Genomic DNA, 22,757 nt, shown 5'->3' with positions numbered 1-22,757 from the left:
CATATAACTTTGGTCACCCTGTACATTAAGTAAATTGGAATACATACGATAAATGAATGCGTGAAAGGCAGGAGGAGAGAAATTACCCAGCGGTAGCTCTCTCTACAGAATATGAATGACAATGATTATTGTCTTCAGGCTGCAAGGAAGTCGCCGAGCCATCGGCGAATCAGTCGGCGAAGAGTATTAGGGATGTTAGAGGAGGCGAGGGACTGTACAAGAGAATTTGAGCAAGAAGAGAGACTAGAATGGGACTTTTGATATTTAGTCTTGGCGAGTTGGTCTATGAAGGGAATGTTGAGGTCGTTGTGAAGAGTGAGGTTGGTCACCGTAGAAAGGAGCGTCAGCTATCTGTCGGAGGAGTTTTGATTGAAATGTCCTGTTAGGTTTGGCTGAACCCTACAGTTCTAGTCTGTTAAGTCCCACATAGGTTTGAGAATAGTATTATATATTAATCTTTTATATGGGCAATTCGGAGCTGCGCCAAATTGGTCTGTAAAGAAGTATTTATTTCTTTTAGTTCATTTATTTGAGAGGTGTAAAACAAGAATATTTACATACACCCACATATAAATAAGTTCGTTTACAAAGATGAAAAAGATGTAAACGTTTTACAGTTGGAGATATATTGAGATCAATAAACACTTTCTACAATCATTCCCCCAAAATAGATGAAATAGAGTTGTGGTTGCTCCCGGGAACTTGGTACAATCTGTGGATTTTTAAATCTAATCCTTATTTTTGGTGGGGGAAGATCACAAATTATATTTATATTAAGGGCAACAAAGATTTGAGTAAAACATTAAAAGCAAATTTTTCTGTTATATTCTATAAGGAGGGGAAATAAATAATTACAAGACCAAATATAGTGTATTAAATTAGTAGTGTAAGACGGTACCGAGTGGAAGAGGCCAGTGTAACGCCTCCTAAACAACAGATGGTATAAACAGATTGTTTAAGAAGAAGAAAATAACAAAGCTGGAGATAAATGAAATACCCTGAGCGAGAAAAACCGTTTTAAAAATAAAGTAAAACGTGGTTTGAGAGGGGTCCACGCAAAAGCTCCAGTACCATCTTATCCGAGCATGAATGGGTAACTTAATTAACGACCTAGAATCTAATTGGAAATAAAGTTCATTGTACGGGCCTTATCCATTCAAATTGTCCCTCTTATCTCAGCTAGTCTGCTAAGTTCAGCTAAATTTGAATTTCATTCAGTAATTTAGTCACTAATTGTTCAGTATTTAGTTCGTTACAAAGGAAATAAATTTATTTATGTTTATTAAGACGCTTTGGCGCTTGGAGGCTTCTCAGTGCATTGCCGGCTTTCGGACAGTTTTCTCTAGTTAAAGGCGCCACGGTAGCCGAGCGGATAGAGGCGAGACCTGTGAAGCTAATATGTATTGTGGTACTGGGTTCGATTCCCCCTCTTAGGACTTGGATTTTATTTAATGGTTAATAAAAGAAATTTGCAGTAAAGTATGTTTGCTAGTCGCCTCCGTCCACGACACCTTATTGGTAGTTGAACGTAAAGCCCGCCTGAAAAAATAGGCAATTACTTTACTTTCTTTTCACTCGTTAAACGGGCAAGTGAACTGTAGAAACTTTTAAGAAAACTACGACTTCCGCTTTCTCGAATCCACTGTGTTTTCATCACCTGTCTGAAGATGGACAGTAGTCTTTAAAGCAGCTTACTCCGCACCAGAAGGTTGACTTGAATAGGTGCTAAGATGATTAATACCTAATTTTGGGTGAAGTACTTAAAACTAAGACTTCATTTTTTATTTAATTGAAGTTCGTAGTTACTTCCGCGTCGATTTAATTTATATTTGTGGGCGTCCTGTTTATACAACATTTGCGTCTTACTGTCACCTGTCACGTGTGATTTATTATTAAGTTTGCTCCTGTCTGCCGAGATAAATGGCTCCTTAATTCTCTATTTTAGATACGTCCTGGTCTAAATGATCCTGAATAGCAATCACCCATTCTTGAACCGGATACTTCTTGTATCTTTGTCAATACGTTCTTGCTGGACTTTATAAATTTGTGTAGTGAAAATGGCCATTTATCGACCAATGTTCATCAAGTTTCGGACTTTGATGACATATTGAATTCCTATTCCGGTTCGACAGTAGTTTAAAGGTTGATCGTCAAAAAAAGCCGAACTTTAAAAAGCGTCCAACTTTTACAAAAGATAAAGTTCTCAAATTTTATTTTTAAATAAAGAAAATATTTTTATTTCTAAGTATAATTTTTTGCAACAACGCAGGTCAAATAGATTTTGAGAAAAATCAAAAATTTTCCTTAATAAAATATTTCAAATGAAAATTATTATTATACAGAAGTAAATTTACTTATTAATTATGTATAAATAATTAACAATTCTTTTTGTTTTTTGTTTCAGGTAATCAATTCTACTCGTCTATTGTCTTGGGTAAGGTAACATTAATCATTTGGTTGGAATTAAGGAATATGATTTGAAAATTTTGCATGATTTTTCATGATTTTTTTTGCGGGGGAGGTGGCTTCGACAGTTGCGGTCATTAGCGCCACCCAGCTGTTCAACTCCATGAACTGGATCTAGGAGACGGTTCTATCATGTTTTCTCTCTCTTTGGCGTGTCCAACAAAATATCCAAGTCTAACAAGATATGGTGATCTCTCTGGTGATTGAATAGGTTCCACAGGAAGACAGGAAGCAGTTTGGTCCCTGGATGGTTCCATCCTCTTGTCCTCAACCGGTTTATTTATCCAAGATGTAGTTGTAACACAGTTATTGGTGATGAGCTTAATATTCTAAGGGCTCATTTATTTTATATTTTCATTGATTACCTGAGGCTATTTGCATATAATGGTGCAGAGATCACTTCTCCTGCAATTCGGTACTAAGCCTAAAATTGTGCGTTGTGGGGTGTTGTATTTTTATAAATATTCCTACATCTCTTAAAAGGATGTAGTCCTAAAAACAATGTATTTGTACTCATTCATAGGAAATATATTTTTATTTTTATACTCCTAATACTCCTCGCCGACTGAATCGCCAGTGGCCCCGCGACTTCCTTACAGTCTGAAGGCCTAAACGCCATTATTCTCCTATCTCTCCACTCTCCTCCTCACACTCTCCTCTTCACATTCTCCTCTCTCATACAGAGAGTGCTACCACTGGGTAGTTTCTCTCCTCCTGCTCTCCTCCCGCACCAGTTCATCACTCTCTCCATATTTACATCCCTAATACTCCTTGCCGACTGAATCGCCAATGACCCCGCGACTTCCTTGTAGGCTGAAGACCTAAATCGCCTCCTCGTATTCTCCTCCTCACACTCTCCTCCTCACATTCTCCTCTCACCTATAGAGAGTACTACCGCTGGGTAGTTTCTCTCCTTCTGCTCTCCTCCCGCACCAGTTCATCACTATCTCTATTGTACATCTTTTTTTGTTGACCAATTCATTCATCCAGAAAGTCATTTTTATCAATTTTAGTCCTAATTTTGTACAATTTTTTGCCAAAAACTTTCGACCTTAGGGATTAGTTTATCTTCAGGGCTTACACTTGTTGAAAATTATATTTTTTTACATTTTTAACATCTAAGTTTTTTTTTTATTTCTTATATCTTGACTGTTTAGTACCTAAATGTAAAAAATATTATAATGTTCAACAAAGTTTAAGAAAATTTTCCCTCCTTCTTGGAAGGAAAAAAAAGAACCGGGCAGTGGATATAACTTAAGCCTTGGAGATCACCAGGCTCAGTAAAGTTTCTTGGTAACGCCTCAGTTAGCTAGGTCGAATTGAGAGACGTGCACTACTTGAAAAATTCATAACTTAACTCAGTTTTATTCACCATTCATATTAGTCCATTACTATTTTATGAGTCCTACCAGTTCGACTAAACTCAAGCTTTATTGAAAATATTAGATTCTCTTAACAGAAAAAGGGCCTGAAAATATTTTTATAATGAACTACAAATCATTTTTCATTAAATAAAGGACCCCATTTCTGTACTTATAACACCGTACTTAGTAAATAAAATTTTAATGAATAAATATATAAGTTTTAATGCACAGTTAATTAGCATATGTTTAGAGAAGAATTTGCATTTAAAAGCCTACATTAAAGTTGACGAAGTACAAAAGGGCAGAAACGCAGCTTTGCCAAACTTCATATTTAAATACCTATTTCATAACGTTATATAAATCTACTGCATATAATTTATATATGTAATAAGTTAGCTTAATAATACATATACATTGGAAACACGTCTTTTCAGAAAGACACGTATCAATTCATTATATTTCCATGAAAGTTTTGCTTTTCACTAGTTTTCCATTTGTGGGAAAATTAAATATTGAAAAGCGATCTAATTAGTGGCCTTAATTAGAAGCTAATCAACTGGCCAGGAATGGAGCTAGTACTCCTTTCATTGGCCTGGAACCAGTCCTGGGGGATCACCAAGGGTTCACAGTTCGTGAGGCTCTCAGAGATTGGATCTGGAGAGAGAACATGAAAAGAAATGGGTGATGTGTTCTGGGGGTCAAACACGGCAAGAGTGTTATGCCCTTGCTGTGTACACAAAGGACCAAAGTGACTCTGGGCAGACATCAGATTACCCTGGTTACAGGCCTATTCACAGGGCTTGGCAGGTTCAGGAAGCATCTGCACAAGGTGGGGGCTTATTAGCTCGAAACCGTTGTACAGATTGTGTCAGGAGGAAGGAGGAAACGGCCTCTCACCTGTTATTCGATTGTGTTGCGATCGAGCGGTTGCGCTACAGATATCTTTGGAACTTTGAGACCAAAGGAGATTGTAGCTCAGAAGGAACTGGTAGGGAAAGTCCTCAACCTTTTTAGAAGGGAAGGTTTTATCAATTAGACTCAAAAAAGGGGAAGGCACAATAAGCCTCTTGTGGCTGCGGTGCCGTGGGGCATAGGCCCCATCCCGCTTTTAAAATCTAAAAATCTAATCCAATTAGTGGCCAGTATTGTACTGTTATTTATAGAGCTTTTCTTTTACTTCTTATAGTTTTTCCTGCATAGTTTATTTTGCAATTGCACTAGAAACTACAAAATTATTTTGGGCAGATTATTTGTTTTTTCTTTTTCCAAATTTTCTTCAGACAACAATATTTATCGCTTATTTTATCTGCCATAACAAGCACCTCTTTTTTGTATTTTCATTCCATTATTAATGGTTGAATGATCATTTTAGGGTTTAACAATTTGACTTCAACTGAGTAACCGTCTAACTTTTGCTGATTCAATAAGTCAAAGAAAAATTTTACTCTCTCATACTTAGCTTTGAGAAGTTATTTAAAACCGATTTAGTGCTTTTACCGGAAATAACTATTTTATGGTTTCCTGAGTCCTGATCCTTGATTCGTGTGTATGTGCATCTGTTTGTCGGAAAAGTATCTACTGTAACTCATTAACGAAGAATTGTAGAAAGTTCAACTTTGATATTTAGCTTAAAGTTTTGGTCGAAAATGGTATAACGGAAGTACCACTTTATTTGAATCAATTTTTCAATATTTTAAAGTTTTCTTTAAAAAAAAAAATCGATTTTTTTTATTATTATTTTTATTCGATTCAGGGCACTTTTTTTTTTTTTAAAAAAAAAAAACGAGTTATTATGCTTTCTACTTAAGTGCCATTACTATTGCCTCCCGTATATTAATAAGAATGAAATGTGAGACTGAATATTTAAATTTAAAGAAAAATGGGCATACCGGAAATGCCACATTACAGGAAAGATTTTTCCGTTAAGATTTTCCTCGCAAACGGCTCTCCTACGACTTTATTTAAACGGATGTCTAAACATACGCCTACATCTTTTATTGAAACGTATTTCCCGCAAATTCGAGGATTGGTAGAGTGATAAGAATTAAAATATGATTCAAACCTTTGCAAAGTTCGAAGGCGATTTGGTGAGTTCCAACCTAGTGAATGCCAGCAAGAGAGAGAAACGTGTGAGTGTGTTCACAACAGATTGAAGTGAGATAATGAAAAAAATGAGCCTTGAAGATTGTCTGTGAACATTTGGGCTCCCAAAATACTCTTCAAGCAATGACAGCTCATAAATTTTACAGAAGCTGTATAAAAAAAAACTGATGAGGAGAATCGCCCTGCTCTAAAAATAGCTTTAGCTAACCTCAAGTTTGGTATGTCAAAGATAAATTGGTCGCCCACAAACTAAATGGTATTCCAAAATTAGTTTTATGGCTAGGTTTCTATCTGGTACGGAAAATTGTTTTTCATGGAATTTTTGTAATTTCCCACGTTGACGTTCTCATTTCTCTAAGGAAATTTATGCTATTAAATAGGGCTTTTACTCTATTTTTAACCTAATTTATGGATTCTGAGCGGTGATCAGTCACAGAAAAGAACGAGAGAGGGGATAAGTACCATCGGAGGGTGAAAAATGATAATTTAGCACTTAGCGAGATTTGATTCTTCGTCTGATAAGCCAGACTTAAAGTTTCAGCTGATAGGAACAACGTTCTCGAGTTAGGGTTGAATTTGGAGCAATACTGCAGGTGATAACTACGAAGGAGTGTGAGAACTGTCTTTGGAATGAGTAGAAATAGACTGCATTGTAAAAGATATGTAGGGGAGGAGAAGAGAAAAAAGGTCACTATTCTGAGGTACGCCAGGACGAACATTGGGAAGATGTGTAACTAGAGGAGCTGGAATGAGTCCAGTAGAAACGGACAGACAGATGTGGTTTAAGTGGTTAAGAGAGACGCCACGATAGCCGAGCGGTTATAGACTAGACTCGCAAAGCTAAGATGTATTGTTGGTCAGTAGGTTCGACTCTCCCGGTCTAGGACTTGGATTTTATTTAATGGTTAATATGAGAAATTTCTAGTAAAGTATGTTAGGCGGTTATAGGCTAGACCCGCAAAGCTAAGATGTATTGCGGTACTAGTCTATATTCCCAATGGTTAATATGAGTAATTTGTAAAGTAAGTTAGGCGATTATAGACTAGACCCGCGAAGCGAAGATGTATTGCGGTTCTAGTCTATATTCTATATGTATTGTTGGTTTAGTGGGTTCGATTCCCCTGGTCTAGACCTTTGATTTTATTTAATGGTTAATAAGAGAACTTTATATTAAAGTACGTTTGCTAGTTGCCTCCGTCCACGACAACTAATTTCATCTTTGGACTTAAAGGCCGTATGAAAAAAATAGGCAATTACTTCTTTTATTTTTGAGGTCATTAGCGCCCAAAATCATTTCAGTACATTAAAAACCTCTGGACAGTGTTTCTTCGTTACATACAACACTGCCCATTAGCAAGCCTCTTTGAAGAGAAAATCGTGAGAACCATTACTCTAGCCACAGAGCTAATTCATTCCGTGCGTAGAGTATTAAACGCGATTTCATTTCCAACTCAGTTAATGAGTAAATCAATAATACATTTTAATTTTCGACATGTTTGTTTAACCGTTAACATGGTTTTGTACCTTATTATGTTATTATCAATGGCATTAATAAATAAATAGGTAGTAACTCTATCCTAACTTCTGAAACAATCAACTAGAACAATTGTTCCAAACTCCGAGAATTGGATTATAAAATATATAGAACTCAAGACGTTGATAATAATCTCCCTTAGGCTACAGAAGACTATATATATTTAATTAAGAAAGATAACTAGAGAGTTCATGGGTTACAAAGTTTAGGAATATGTGGATGGAATTAGATGGAATGTGTGTTAGTACTGCTCGGGGTTCACTAAGCCCATTCTAGCTAGCTAGGATTCTGTTCAGATTTCCTGTAGGGCCAAACATGTTAAGATTTCAGTGTCTGCTTATAATGAGGTTGGATGAGGATAACCACAGTTTCCTGTGGATCTTCAACAGCTTACTACTCCACACCCAACGGCGGAAAGGAGAGAGAGCCTGCAGAAATCTCTCCAGAAATTTGATCAAAGATTCAAACTAAACTATAGTGAACACTCCCACTGGGTTATCTCTTATTATTTAATTATCTTAGTTGTTAGTGACTTTATCCATGATCTGGTGTTGTTTTTTTAGTGATTATGAGCGTGGCTTTGTAGGTGGGAGATCCTGAGTTCGAATCCCGCGTAAAGTTACCTTTTATTTGTTAGAAAAAAAAAATGTTTATCGTAAAGTATGTGTTTTTGCCCACATCTACGATACCTAACATAATTGGTACGTGGACTTTAAGCCTCATCTGAAGAAAAATTTGGTGATTACTTATTCAGTATAGCACTACTTCCTGGTAGACCTCTAAGAAACAATTCGGTTCCAATGGTTGGCCTCAATCTGCATATTACAGCTTCCTGCGAATTTTCTTTTTAGAGATATTTTGCCTAACACGATTTTCTTTGGATTCTTTTTTTTTTAAATAATTAATGTCCTCTGAATTAAACTAAGGATTCAAAATTGGCGAGGAATCGGTCAAATAAAAACAACTCGCCTTTTTGCCAAAGTTTCGACAAAGATATTGCCTTCTTCAGGGCCTGGATATTACAAATATAAAAATACAAACAATTTAGAGAATCAGTAACACAGAAAATCAGTAAACAAACAGTAATAAAATACAATAAATTCTTTATAATTATTGAAAACTTACGTGGCTATGCGGGTTGGTTGAGTTACAGAAACTAAGAGCCAGAACTGGAGAACAGGTATATATATACAGATATAGCGGGACTTACACGGGTCCTCTGAAATCTCTTAATTCAATTTGTCATTTCTGAAATGTTTTTCAAATTCATATTTTGCAGCAATGGATGATTAAAAACTTGTTAGAACCGTACAGTGTACTGAACTGGCAAAGGGCTGAACCCATTTTTAAAATCTCTCGCTGTGTAATAATAGTTTACGTAGATCAATCCCCTCCCCCTTACATCTAATTTCAAATTCTTGTATGCACTCTAAAATTTAAATTTTGAATTACTTACTCGGCAAAATGGTCGATAAATATTGAAATTGAGCTCTCTTCCTTAAGTCACATTCCCTTTGTAATCCTTTCAGATATCTTAGGATGTTGGAGTGTAGATTTGATTGTGTCGTTAAATTGTCTACATTTCCTGAAACAAAAACGATGTATCAGTGAAGTGGTAAGCGGAATCTAGAGCGCAAATTCACATGATTTCCTCATGTTGTTTTAACTATAATTGAATTTATTGACTTCCTTTTTGTTTATTACCTTTACTGAGACTTTTACAATTGGTCAGAAATGAATGCGGCAAGAAAAACAGATGATTGGTTATTGTCTAGAACTGAGAGTGCTTATTGGCTAAAGGGTTCCTTTTTTTTTCTTTTTTTTATTTTTTTACCATTGGCTTTCGCCATACAGCCAGCATCGTCTAGGTGCTTATCACTAGAATATCACTCACTCTTCATTCTTACTTATAAATACATTCGCTTCACACATTCATCCCTCTACTATATACAACTATTTGCATACAAACTTACCAACTAATGGATGGATCAGTACTCTATATTCCTGCCATCCTTATAGCTTAACCGAAATTAAAATCACGTAATCCTTCTCTAATCATTTTCTTGCATTCATTCTATAACTTTTAAATACATTCATATTTCATTGCTAGCTCTCCTGTAGACTTAAGCACATATATGTTGGTGGAGAATATTATGTCTTCGTAGCGAAATGGTGCATCTAAATACCTGTATAAGTCGTCAAACATTCGTTTCCTTTCTACCACATAACGTGGACATATCATTATTATATGTTTGAAATCCTCCTCCTCATTGCAATCTACGCAAAGAGGAGAGGAGGACCTTTTGTTGATCCTGTGAAGATACGATTCGCACACAGCGTGATTCCCTCTCAGCCTGCTTATTGTCGTAACAACCCATTTATTAGTGGCAGTTCCCTTAAACCATGGTTGTCTAGGTAACTGATCTGCCATAGTTTCTTTCTTCTCTAAATCTTCCCTGCAGAATTTCTTCTTAACACTGAATTTTGCTGAAGGTTCAGTTGACCTTCAAAACCAGCCAATGAAATTGCTGATTATGGCTCAACAAATGGCAGCTCCACCTTGTTATTTATATGATAATCGTATAACATTATTATACCTAAATATATAACTGCCACCTACAGAATGAATAAACTTTATTTATCAAAATTGATTTCATTTAAGTTCTCATGTCTAGTGCAATTAAGCTGCCTACAGTTCGGCTTTAACCTTCATTGTAAGCTTGATGTAAGCAAGGGGCTAAATTCCTCTTCAAAGAAATTTCCTTTTCTAGTCTTTAAAGCGCTATTGGACTTTGGAAAATGTAGACCCACATAGTTTCAAGGGTTACCTACCATAAAGAAAAACTTTTATTATGGGAAATGTTTGAACAGAAATAGTTGCCAAAGTCTAGGAAACCCTTATGGTGGCTTTATACATAAATTCGACCGTCAGTCTTTGACAATATTAATTAATTTTATTATTAGGTGTACATTAATTATATTATATACATTTACATTATATAATAAGTATATAAATTATTACTTATGATATTAATTTATTAAACCGAGCTTTTTCTTGAATCAGAGTTTTTTACTGAATAAATACGTGGTAAATATTATCGCACGCTAGTTTATTGTATCCCTGTCAGGTTTCAAAGATTCACCCATTATCAGAGGTAGATTTAATCAGTTTGTAGAGAATTCGAGTTCACTTCCTCCCTCCCACACTGTACTTGCCCACATTGCTGCCAACTTTATTTATTTATTTATTTTCCAAATAAATAAAGTTTATCCGAAAAATCTCCGCAAGATTAAAAAAAAATAAATTACTTGAAATAAAACTAAATGCACATCTACCATCCCTAATAAGCGACCCGTCCCCTGAGGATAGGTTATAGGAAATAACAGTTAGTGCAGTCCGTAAACTTCCTTCATAAAGTAAAAAAAGTCAATACTAGCTTTAGGTTCCAACTGACTGTATTAAATAAATACCGAGTTTTTCTGTCATCATTTCCTGTACAATTGTCCAAACATTTCCGGTTCGTTTGTGAATTGTTTTCTCTTTGAAAGCACAAACTGAAATTGCGACTGACACAGCGATTAATCGCGGCCAACTTGGCTAATCCTTTTTGCTTCTTTTTATGCTCTCTAATTAATACTTCCTCTAACTGGGAGGAAATAGAAGTTCTGCAATCCTGATCAAAACTTACATTAATTTTTTACCGGAAATTAATGCTTTGAATCCGAATAAAATAAAGGGTGATTATTCCCGCTACTTTCTCTATGCCAATGATTAGAATTATAATATTGAGTTTTACTATAAGTAATAATCGTGTAAATAGTTCTAAAACCTCCAAAGTTGAATTCGAAAGAATGTTTTCAAGTTATATCCTTTACCGTCAAAAAAGCGATTAAATTATTTTAGATCTGAATATATAGGTTTCGTGACCGTAAATAGTTAAACTTAGGATTCAAGATTGGCGATGAACCGGCCAAATAAAAAACAAACTCGTCTCTTTGCCAACGTTTCGACAAATATATTGTCCTATTCAGGGCCTGGATATTACAAATACACAAATAACAAACAATTCAGTAATACAGAAAATCAGTAAAAAAAAACAGTAACTGGGAGTGAAAAAAATGAAAATAAAATAAAAAATAATAAAATACAATAAATTCTTTATAATTATTGAAAACTTACATGGCTATGCGGGTTGGTTGAGTTACAGAAACTAAGGGCCAGAACTGGAGAAGAGATATATACTTACAGATATAGCGGGACTTACACGGGAATTTTGGTAATGACAATGGGACAGATACAATAGACTAATTACAATGTTCAATTTTGACAAATTAATTTATTTTAGATCATTATTTGTCAGGACTTAAATTACATACAAGAAGAGGCTTTAAATCCAACTACCAAATTAGGCGTCGCGGACGGAGGCGCCTATCAAACACACTTTACTATAAATTCCACATATTAAACATTAAATAAAATCCAACGCCTAGACCAAGGGTATCGAACCCACTAAACCAACAATACATCTTAGCTTTGCGGGTCTAGTCTATAACAGCCTAACATACTTTACTATAAATTCCACATATTAAACATTAAGTAGAATCCAAGACCTAGACCGGGGGAATCGAACCCACTAAACCAACAATACATCTAAGCTTTGCGGGTCTAGTCTATAACAGCCTAACATACTTTACTATAAATTCCACATATTAAACATTAAGTAGAATCCAAGACCTAGACCGGGGGAATCGAACCCACTAAACCAACAATACATCTAAGCTTTGCGGGTCTAGCCTATAACCACCTAACATACTGTATTGTACAGTCTGTTTATTTCTCTTTGGGAATATATGTTAGACTAGTACCGCAACACACCTTAGCTTTGCAGGTTGCATTTCTAACTTTTTAATAAAACTTTTTCTTCAGTAATTAAAATTATTAGTAATTTTTCAGTTAGCTTAAATTTTTGTTTTGTAAACTTTCAAAATTATCTCAGTTTATAAAAAAAAAAAGAAAAAAAAAACAAGTTTATGGTAGGTCTAATTTATAATAAATGCGTACATTTTCTACTTCTGTGAACAATTCTATTTTACGTTTATTTATTCGGAAATGGTTCAATATGTATTATTATCTACATGCATGGGTGAATCGTAATTGGAATCATACTTAAAATTTATAATATAGGATTTTCCTTATTTTTATTATTTTATATAAAAGTTTTTCTTACCGTAAAATTTTGTTATTACGTAGATTATTTTATTCTCTCTTATTTTAAATAACTGTTAACATATTCCTCGGTTAAACAAATTCCCAATTCCATTAACCATTGGGAATATAAACTAGTACCGCAATACATCTTAGCTTTGCAGGTCTAGCCTATAACCGCCTAACATACTTCGATATAAATTCTTCATATTAACCATTGGGAATATAGACTAGTACCGCAATACATCTTAGCTTTGCAGGTCTAGCCTATAACCGCCTAACATACTTTGATATAAATTCTTCATATTAACCATTGGGAATGTAGACTAGTACCTCAATACATCTTAACTTTGCGGGTCTAGTCTATAACCTCTAACATATAACGTAGACCGGGAATCGAACCCACTAAACCAACAATACATCTTAGCTTTGCGGGTCTAGCCTATAACCACCTAACATACTGTATTGTACAGTCTGTTTATTTCTCTTTGGGAATATATGTTAGACTAGTACCGCAACACACCTTAGCTTTGCAGGTTGCATTTCTAACTTTTTAATAAAACTTTTTCTTCAGTAATTAAAATTATTAGTAATTTTTCAGTTAGCTTAAATTTTTGTTTTGTAAACTTTCAAAATTATCTCAGTTTATAAAAAAAAAAAAGAAAAAAAAAACAAGTTTATGGTAGGTCTAATTTATAATAAATGCGTACATTTTCTACTTCTGTGAACAATTCTATTTTACGTTTATTTATTCGGAAATGGTTCAATATGTATTATTATCTACATGCATGGGTGAATCGTAATTGGAATCATACTTAAAATTTATAATATAGGATTTTCCTTATTTTTATTATTTTATATAAAAGTTTTTCTTACCGTAAAATTTTGTTATTACGTAGATTATTTTATTCTCTCTTATTTTAAATAACTGTTAACATATTCCTCGGTTAAACAAATTCCCAATTCCATTAACCATTGGGAATATAAACTAGTACCGCAATACATCTTAGCTTTGCAGGTCTAGCCTATAACCGCCTAACATACTTCGATATAAATTCTTCATATTAACCATTGGGAATATAGACTAGTACCGCAATACATCTTAGCTTTGCAGGTCTAGCCTATAACCGCCTAACATACTTTGATATAAATTCTTCATATTAACCATTGGGAATATAGACTAGTACCGCAATACACCTTAGCTTTGAAATTAGTTATACCTAAACGTGGACTGAAAAACCACAATGCTAACCAACTTCAACCGCTAAATAAGTTAATTAAGTACACAGAATGTTTTAATAATTTTTTTTTTTGTTTTAACCAAACATAAATAAAACCTAACAAAAAATGGAATTTCCCAGTTTTAATTATTTTTAATTAATAGTTTGGTTTACTGAGAAAAAAGAAAAAAAAAAACGAAATTTTTGTGACTCCTCAAAAGATTTTCTCTTGCTTTCCCTTGGTCTAAAGCTGAATGTGCTAAATAAAGAAAATGTTAATAGCAATCTTTTATTATTTCTAAAAAATATTTCCTGTAAGTTTATGTTTTGAAGTTTAATAGAAATTCAATGTGATGAATTTTTATCTAGTAAACTGTGGATGATCAGCAAGTTGGGGGAGAGGGGGGTTGTACCGAGTATTTCATCCCTAAAATCCTGAGAGAGACAAGTTTGAATGGTAGATTAGTCTATAACCTGGTCACACAAAACACCTGCCACAGTTAGGGTTCAATGAAGGATCCTCCGGAAACCAATACGCACTTAACCGCTGCCTACGTCCATAAATCTACAATTTGATTAAATGAATACAAAAGTGTGAAGTAAAAAAATAAATAAATAAATAATCTAAAACTTCTATTACAACAATTTATCACTGAAAATGAAAATTTATTTAATACTCATTTTTTTACTCATCAAACAGGAAAATGTAGAAGGCATTTGCGAGCAAATCTCGAATAAATAATAAATGTATTAATTATTGTACTTCCGTTTGTACAATATCATTCAAAATCTTAATTTATTGTCAATTTGGTTTTGACTATACATTAACTGGATATTATCTTTCGAGATCTGGGAGAGAAAAAAAAACCAACATACTGGTATTCACAGTTACTATTGGCTTCTAAAGCCTCAATGTAGCCTCATATTGGTGGAAGTAAACCAGCTGTATCTTCTTTTTTTTAACGTTCATATCTTTCAAAGGAATCTGCAGCCTCTTTCACTTCTTTCTTCTCCAGAGGATAAGAGTGTCTCTCTTTCACTACTTACTTCTTGTTTGTGGCTTCCATGAGATTGCAGAAATCGTAATCATCCCTTGTTCACTATTTTATAGACGGTTTGAAATCAGAGCAGAGATTAGGTTGCGCCTAATGCTTGTGACCCAAGAACAGGGAAGTTTGCTGCAATATTTAGCTTCCAAACAATTACTGCGGAGAACTAGAGCTATCTGCAAGGTGGTTGTTTTGGCGGAGAAAATGCAGATTAGTGCAACAGTAGTAATTTTTAGTGATTCTAAAACAAATAATCATAATAATAAATTCTTCTTCTTCTTTGTCTTCGCTCTTATGCCTTTCAGCGTCGAGCTTTAGATAACTTAGGCCTTTAACCAACGGAAGAACTCTTCTCTGTTATTTGCCAATTTTCGGACAGAAGACCTAGTCTAGTCTCGCTTTTGTGCCAATCGTTCGATGAATAATAGTAACTAAAATATAAAATAAAAGGCTTGGTGATGTGTTAGAGCATATTATAACAATCTCTTGTAGCAACTTCCGTTATAATATTTAAGAAGACGATCCGTGGATTATTTACTTAGTATAGTAGTTTAGAGGGCCCCTAGTTGAATCTTACTAAAACAAATTTATCCAATAAACGTTGTAGGAACCTTTTTTTAAAAGAAATGGAAGGAATTTACTCTTTACTTTGCCCCGGAAGTACCCTTTAATAAAATACGATATATCAAATAACTGATGAATTAGCAAATGCAGTGTGAGACTTCCGTCTCACATAAGTGAAATCGAAATCTCTAAACAGAACTGATTTATCTACCTCTGATAATGGATGAAAATCCAAAACCGACCAGAGACACGATAAACATGAATGCTTACAAATACATTTAATCGTTTATAATAAGAAATATGTGCTACAACCTGATCATTACAGCTTTGTAAAGTGGTAGAAGGATTTCATGTGCTAAATTAAGATCGGGTTTTCGCTGGTTGGGGCTTAATTAAAGTAGTATAAAGTTACAGCATCCTACAATGTTTTTTTGGGGGGTGTTTTTTTTTCGCCATACAGCCAGCATCCTCTTGGTGCTTATCACTAGAATATCACTCACTCTCCATTCTTACTTATAAATACATTCGCTTCACACATTCATCCCTCTACTATATACAACTATTTACATACAAACTTACAACTAATGGATGGATCAGTACTCTATATTCCTGCCATCCTTATAGCTTAACCGAAATTAAAATCACCGTAATCCTTCTCTAATCATTTTCTTCCATTCATTCTATAACTTTTAAATACATTCATATTTCATTGCTAGCTCTCCTGTAGACTTAAGCACATATATGTCGGTGGAGAATATTATGTCTTCGTAGCGAAATGGTGCATCTAAATACCTGTATAAGTCGTCAAACATTCGTTTCCTTTCTACCACATAACGTGGACATATCATTATTATATCGTCTTGAAATCCTCCTCCTCATTGCAATCTACGCAAAGAGGAGAGAGGACCTTTTTGTTGATCCTGTGAAGATACGATCCGCACACAGCGTGGTTCGCTCTCAGCCTGCTTATTGTCGTAAACAACCCATTTATTAGTGACGTTCCCTTAAACCATGGTTGTCTAGGTAACTGATCTGCCATAGTTTTATTTATTTATTTATTTATTTTGGACTTTATGAGACCACAAAACGGATATTTTCAGCGAAAAGACGAAAATTGAAAATTTGATGTGACCCCAATACTTTTCTTACTTAGTAAAAGATCATACTGTAAAATGGGATCTTCTAGTCGATTTAGACTAAAACACTAATATTCGCCTTTCTTTCACGTATTAATGAGATTCCAAAACTTGTTTTTTCAACCTCCCCGTTAGAAAGAAAATTTTGAAAATGTAACACGTTCACGATAATTCCTCTTACTGCGGAAAAAAAATAGCAATGAAAATTCTGGAAAAGCTTTGAGAAAATTAATTTCCCTTATTACCTATACCTTATTCATAACACTAATTATGTTTTTTTTTATTTAAATTGTGCTATTTTATTTGTTTTTCTTGGTTTAATAATAAAAGATTCCATTTGAAGGATCTTCATTCATACCGCTGGAGTTTAGTACTTATTTTTATTTTTTTTAATTTTCCCAACCCACCTGAGCTAACCTAAATATATTCCAACCCTTTTTTAATCTTCTCCACCCGTCTTTAACCAACATAAACCTTATTCTTCTAGTGTCCTTATGCTTTATTCTTATTCCTTTTCCTTCTCAAGATATCCTTTATTGTTAAACACAAATGCATGGAGCTGTTTTGTAAAATTTAATTTATATTTTAAAACATCTTGATTAAAAATACAATATTTTTTTTTTTTTAATTTGAATTTGATTGAATATGTTCAATATGTGTTTGTGTGTGTGTGTGTGTGCATGTGTGTGTGGGTGTGTGGGTGTGTAAAGAGAGAGAGGCGAAAAACTCTGATATCCTACATTCGATGATATCCTAGGATATCGATGATGATGTTCAATCCTCAAGGAAATCCCGGGGCCACTGGCGATTCAGTCGACCTGGTGGATTTTTGTGGGAATATCAGTAGAGGCGAGAGAGACTGTACGAGTGGATTAGAGCAAGTAGAGAGATAGCAGTATGGAACTTGCGATATTTCGTTGATGTTGTACGAATGGGATGTTGAGGTCGTTGTGAAGAGTAAGGTTGGTCACCGTAGTAAGGAGCTTCAACTGACTGTCGAAGTACTTTTGATTTGAAAGTCTGTACAGTCCGTATGTTTGTTGGTTAATATGTAATCTAATTTTACTTTTAATAAAATATACAGTGATCCATTTAAAACGCACCAATCGCTAATAACTTTTTAGGAAAGCGGAATTTCGAAAAAACCCACGAAGTAAACTATATGTTTTTTTTGGTTTAGTTTTTAAATTTTCCACCCCCGATGCTGTATCTTCATTTTTTGCGGAGTTACAGCCAAAAATCCAATTGGGGTTTTATAAAAGCCACTAGTTTTGACAATGGTTATGAAAACTACATAAAAAACTGTGGAAAATGATGTTAATTCCGTTTTGATATCCCTAATATTAGTCGAGATATTTAAGATCAAAGTTACAATTTTATCTATTCGTGATCGGTTTTCGATATTAATTTTCCACCAGAAATACACGTTTTGGGGAGGTCCTCTGACTGCAAAAAATGCTATTTTTGACGCAAAGAACAAAAATAATAATAATTGAAGATTTTAAAGAATATAGAGAATGTAATGGTTGTGAGTGAATCAGGATAAATTTGTTTTATCATCAAATAAAAGTAACCATCACATCATTTTAATGTACCCTGTATGCAAGACTTCATGACCTATGATTACGGTAAGAATATCTTGCCAATGAGGGACGGGTGTTGGTCTAGTGGTCATGAGCGTGGTTTTGTAAGTGGGAGATCCCCAGTTCGAATCCCGCGGGTGCAGTCATTCACAATACTTAATACATCATAACACTTTTTTAAATAAAATGTAGTCAAACGTGGGATTCGAACTGGGGACCTCCCACTTACAAAGCCACGCTCTTGATCATTAGACCAACACCCTGGCAAGATAGGTGAATGGGTTCTTTGCCATAAATAATTGTTGTACACACCAGGCAAATATAACGGCCAAATCTGTTCGTATTATTTTACGACACTGGTTAGTACAGGTGGTTCCCAACAAGGATATATCGATCTCTAGTAAACGATTATCGTAAATTCTTGAGGGCCGACGAGAATGCGTCGTGATTGTAAGCGAATCTAGGCTAACAGACGTACCATACGAGTTACTTCCTTAAAGGAAATTAGAGAAAAATCGCCAAAAACAATTAAAAAAAAAGTTTTTCACTAAAATGACCCTTCCATTCAATAGATTTACTACAAAATTTGAAAAATGAGATTGTAATCCTATTACAAAAGGTAGTGTGAATCTGAATTTTATACTGAATTTTATACTTTTTTTTTAGAGGGCTTAACTTCAGCTGTCCCCCTCCCAAAACTGCCTTGAAAAGCATTTTCATGGAAAAATGATTCAAATAAGTTATAAAACTCTTCAACATCTACAGTATTGTCTCTTCAACATAACATTATTATCTCTTCAACATCAATAGTATTATCTCTTCCACCTCACAGTATTATCTCTTCAACATCAACAGCATTATCTCTTCAACATGAACAGTATTATGTTATCTCTTCAACATCAACATTATTATCTCTTCAACACCAACAGTATTATCTCTTCAACACCAACAGTATTACCTCTTCAACATCAACAGTATTATCTCTTCATCAACAACAAAAAATAGGGAAGGGATTAGTTCAGTGGTTAGCGTAACTGGATAATTAATTAAAGTGACTCTTCGCGTCCGTTGATTTTGTAAATAAATAAATTTAATCTATCCGTAAAGGTTACTTTTTCTCACTATAAATAAGAAAAATTTCAAAGTTAATTTAAAGTAATTAAATCAAAGTAATGAAAAATAATAAAGGAAAAGAAAAGAAAAAGAAAAACAGGACTATAAAGAAAACGGACTCCGACGGCTATCTACACACTTTATTAAAAATTTCATTTGGAAGGAAATGGTTCTTTTTAAAGAAAAGTTTCTTTTAATTAAATTCTTCCCAAACATTCATTAAGTAAATAAGAAAACTGGTGTGAAAACTTACACGTTTTGTTCATAAAGTTGTAACTCACAAATTTTCCGTAAACTCCGCATATTGGAGGCATGTCAAATTTTCTTACCAACATTACATACGAGTTTGTGAGCGTGCATTTACATTGAAATGTAACCTTTTCACTTGGAAACAACAATCTCCCTAACCTTTCTCGCTCGCTCTCTCTCTCCCATTCTCCCCCTCACTCTCTCTCTCTTTGAGAACTGTCCTGGAACGAATTTTTTGTAAGAAAATGATATAAAAATGAAAATTATAAATCTGTTTGTATGTAAGTACGAAGTTCATTCAAGCTTAGTGCCATTTTCGAGAAAGTAAACTATTTATTTATTAAGAGCACTTCCGGTTAGAGAATGTTCTTCGAACTCAATTTTTAACTAAAGTACACAGGATTAGTGACCTCTTTACTCGAAACTATGTTACGAATTCCCAATAACAACAAATATTTACTCCTAAATAATTGAAGCTTTTAGGCGCCTTGGCAGCCGAGCGGTTATAGATTAGACCCGCAAAGCTAAGATGTATTGCGGTACTAATCTATATTCCCAATGGTTAATATGAGAAATTTACAGTAAAGTATGTTAGGCGGTTATAGGCTAGACCCGCAAAGCTAAGATATATTGAGTTACTAGTCTATATTCCTAATGGTTAATATGAGAAATTTACAGTAAAGTATGTAGGTGGTTATAGGCTAGAAATGCAATGCTAAGATGTATTGCGGTACTAGTCTATATTCCCAATGATTAATATGAGAAATTAATTGTAAAGTATGTTAGGCTGTTATAGGCTAGACCCGCAAAGCTAAGATGCATTGCGGTACTAGTCTATATTCCCAATGGTTAATATGAGGAATTTACAGTAAAGTATGTTAGGTGGTTATAGGCTAGAAATGCAATGCTAAGATGTATTGTGGTAGTTACTAGTCTATATTCCCAATGGTTAATATGAGAAATTTACAGTAAAGTATGTTTGGCGGTTACAGGCTAAACCCGCAAAGCTAAGATGTATTGTTGGTTTAGTGGGTTCGATTCCCGGTCTTTAGGCCTTGGATTTTATTTAATGGTTAATAAAAAGAAATTTACAGTAAAGTATGTTTGTTAGTCGCCTCCGTCCACGACATCAAATTGGTAGTTGGATGTAAAGCCCCGCCTGAATTGAAGCTTTCTTTAACTTTAGACTGGAAGTGGATAATTTTTTTTTTTTTATTTGAATGGATTTATTTATCCAATTGACTGGAAAACTCCCGCTAACTTATTTCTTTACAGGAAGTTTGGACGGCTATTCAAAGTTTAATACCAACTCATTCATTTCTTGTGGATTTTCTTTCGCCCCTTTATCCCTGAAAGCACTAATTTTTCATTGAGCTGAGTGAAGGGGCTTCGTTGTGACTCTTTAAAAGTTTCTCGAAGAATCCAAAAAAAAAGTTTATATTTAAAACAAATAGTATTGGGTTGAAAATTCCTTCCCTCGCAACAGCCTTTCAGTTGTACACAATTTCTCTTTCATATAAGGGCAAAAAAAAAAACCTAGAGATTTTGTAAAGTACAAAGCTTTGCCAAACAAGTCCAAACTGCTTTATATTCACTGTGGAAATGCTGCGAGCGGCCAGCTGTCAACCACAAGTTCATGTCGGTCCCCCTAGAATGGTTCATGTAAATTACTTTTAGAAAGCTACGACTTTATTTTTTAGTGTAGTAAGTCCAAGAAAAATAACAACTCAAAATTTGTAGACTATATAAGACTAGAAAAATGTATAGTCTACAAGTTGGTGCTAAAGACTTACTTGGGAAAAAGAAGTCTATTTTGTGTAAGATAACTCACTCCACTATCTCTTACTACTTATCCCCAAAGTTCGAACTCAAAGTTTCCTTCAAAATGCCAATCCCCTCCCCACAAAAAATATTCCATCTCAAAATAAAAAATAAAATAATACTTTATATTATCTCAATAGCTACCGTATACTGAACACAAACTCGGAGATCCCTGGTTCGAACCCAGCTGGTGGCCCTTAAATTTTTTTTTGTTTTTGCCTTCTTCCTAGGAGTTTCTTGCAGCTCATTGTCCGGTGATGGACAGTGATTGACTGTAACGAGAGAACCCCTTACAGGAGACTAGCAGTGTACTGAAAATAAGCTCCGGACGCCAATAACCTTAGATGATGACGTGCTTTTTTTAACAAAGTAAACAATATTTAATGGGCAGAGGGGTACTTCCGGTTATAAATTGTTTACCCAATGTGTAGGACTGTATATGTATTGTTCTATACCAGCGTTTCCCAACCTTTTTTGGCTCGCGAACCACTTGGTAGTACACCATGCTAAATTGAACCACTACGTAAAAATGGTTGTATTTCGTGAAATTTGTTATTCCAAGTGTGTTATTTTATTATCTTTATTTGTATAGATATACATTGTATCTGTTACAAAGGAGTTCAAGTTCACGTTCTCTTAATAAACGTTGTAAAGTGTAAGATCTTAGTTTTAAAACTTTTTTTAAATAATTAAAAATTTAACTCTTCAAAATTATTAATTAATTTACAAAGTTCTTCTTTAGAGTTATTATATTTGTGCCCAAAATCTTCTAAATTAATTTCTTTTAAGCATTCAACTACCTGTAAGTACCAATTAAATTTAATGTTGCTTGGACAGAGCTTACTCATTACAATCCAGCCTCTGTAAGCAGATCTTTACATAGTTATCATTTAAGTTCTGTCACATGATAATTCTATTAAAATTTCTTTATCGTTTATTGATAATGACGTAGCTTTTCCTAAATTTTCTTTATAAAAGATGTTTGATATCCAATTTTATCATTTGTGTTTTCGGGTTTTGGAAAATACTCCATGAAAGACAATTTTAATCCTGTTGAATGTGCTATTATTTTTTTTCGTGTATGTCTCGTATCTTGAGACAGACTAACCTTATTTAACTACTTAACTGTATAATTAAAATAATGTTTATGTATTGGAGAAAAAAACGTTTCTATGATATTTTTTATGCTTTATGCTTTGTTATGTCCGCCATTATTGATTACTTTTCGCGTACCGCCAACCAGCAACTCGCGTACCACTGGTGGTACGCGTACCTCAGTTTGGGAAACGCTGTACTACACATATAGTATTTTCGAAAGAATCTAATCACCCTTTTCTCTTTCTGTAGCA

The 22,757-nt window shown here is 34.3% G+C and overlaps 1 protein-coding gene across 1 annotated transcript in view; it reads right to left on the bottom strand.

Moving 5' to 3' along the window:
• LOC141454880 (calcitonin gene-related peptide type 1 receptor-like) overlaps nucleotides 1-22,757 on the bottom strand; it is a 154,746-nt gene that overhangs the window by 75,253 nt on the left and 56,736 nt on the right. Inside the window, exon 2 of the mRNA XM_074129570.1 lies at nucleotides 8,924-9,052. Within this exon, the coding sequence (XP_073985671.1) occupies nucleotides 8,924-9,052 (129 nt within the window). The remainder of the gene's footprint in view (nucleotides 1-8,923; nucleotides 9,053-22,757) is intronic.

This window comes from Rhodnius prolixus, unplaced genomic scaffold (genome assembly GCF_049639745.1).
Source record: "Rhodnius prolixus isolate KJV_2025 unplaced genomic scaffold, Rpr scaffold_15, whole genome shotgun sequence".
Taxonomy (NCBI): domain Eukaryota; kingdom Metazoa; phylum Arthropoda; class Insecta; order Hemiptera; family Reduviidae; genus Rhodnius; species Rhodnius prolixus.
The sequence above is the reverse complement of the archived record's forward strand: the minus strand, read 5'-3'. Positions and strand labels throughout refer to the sequence as shown.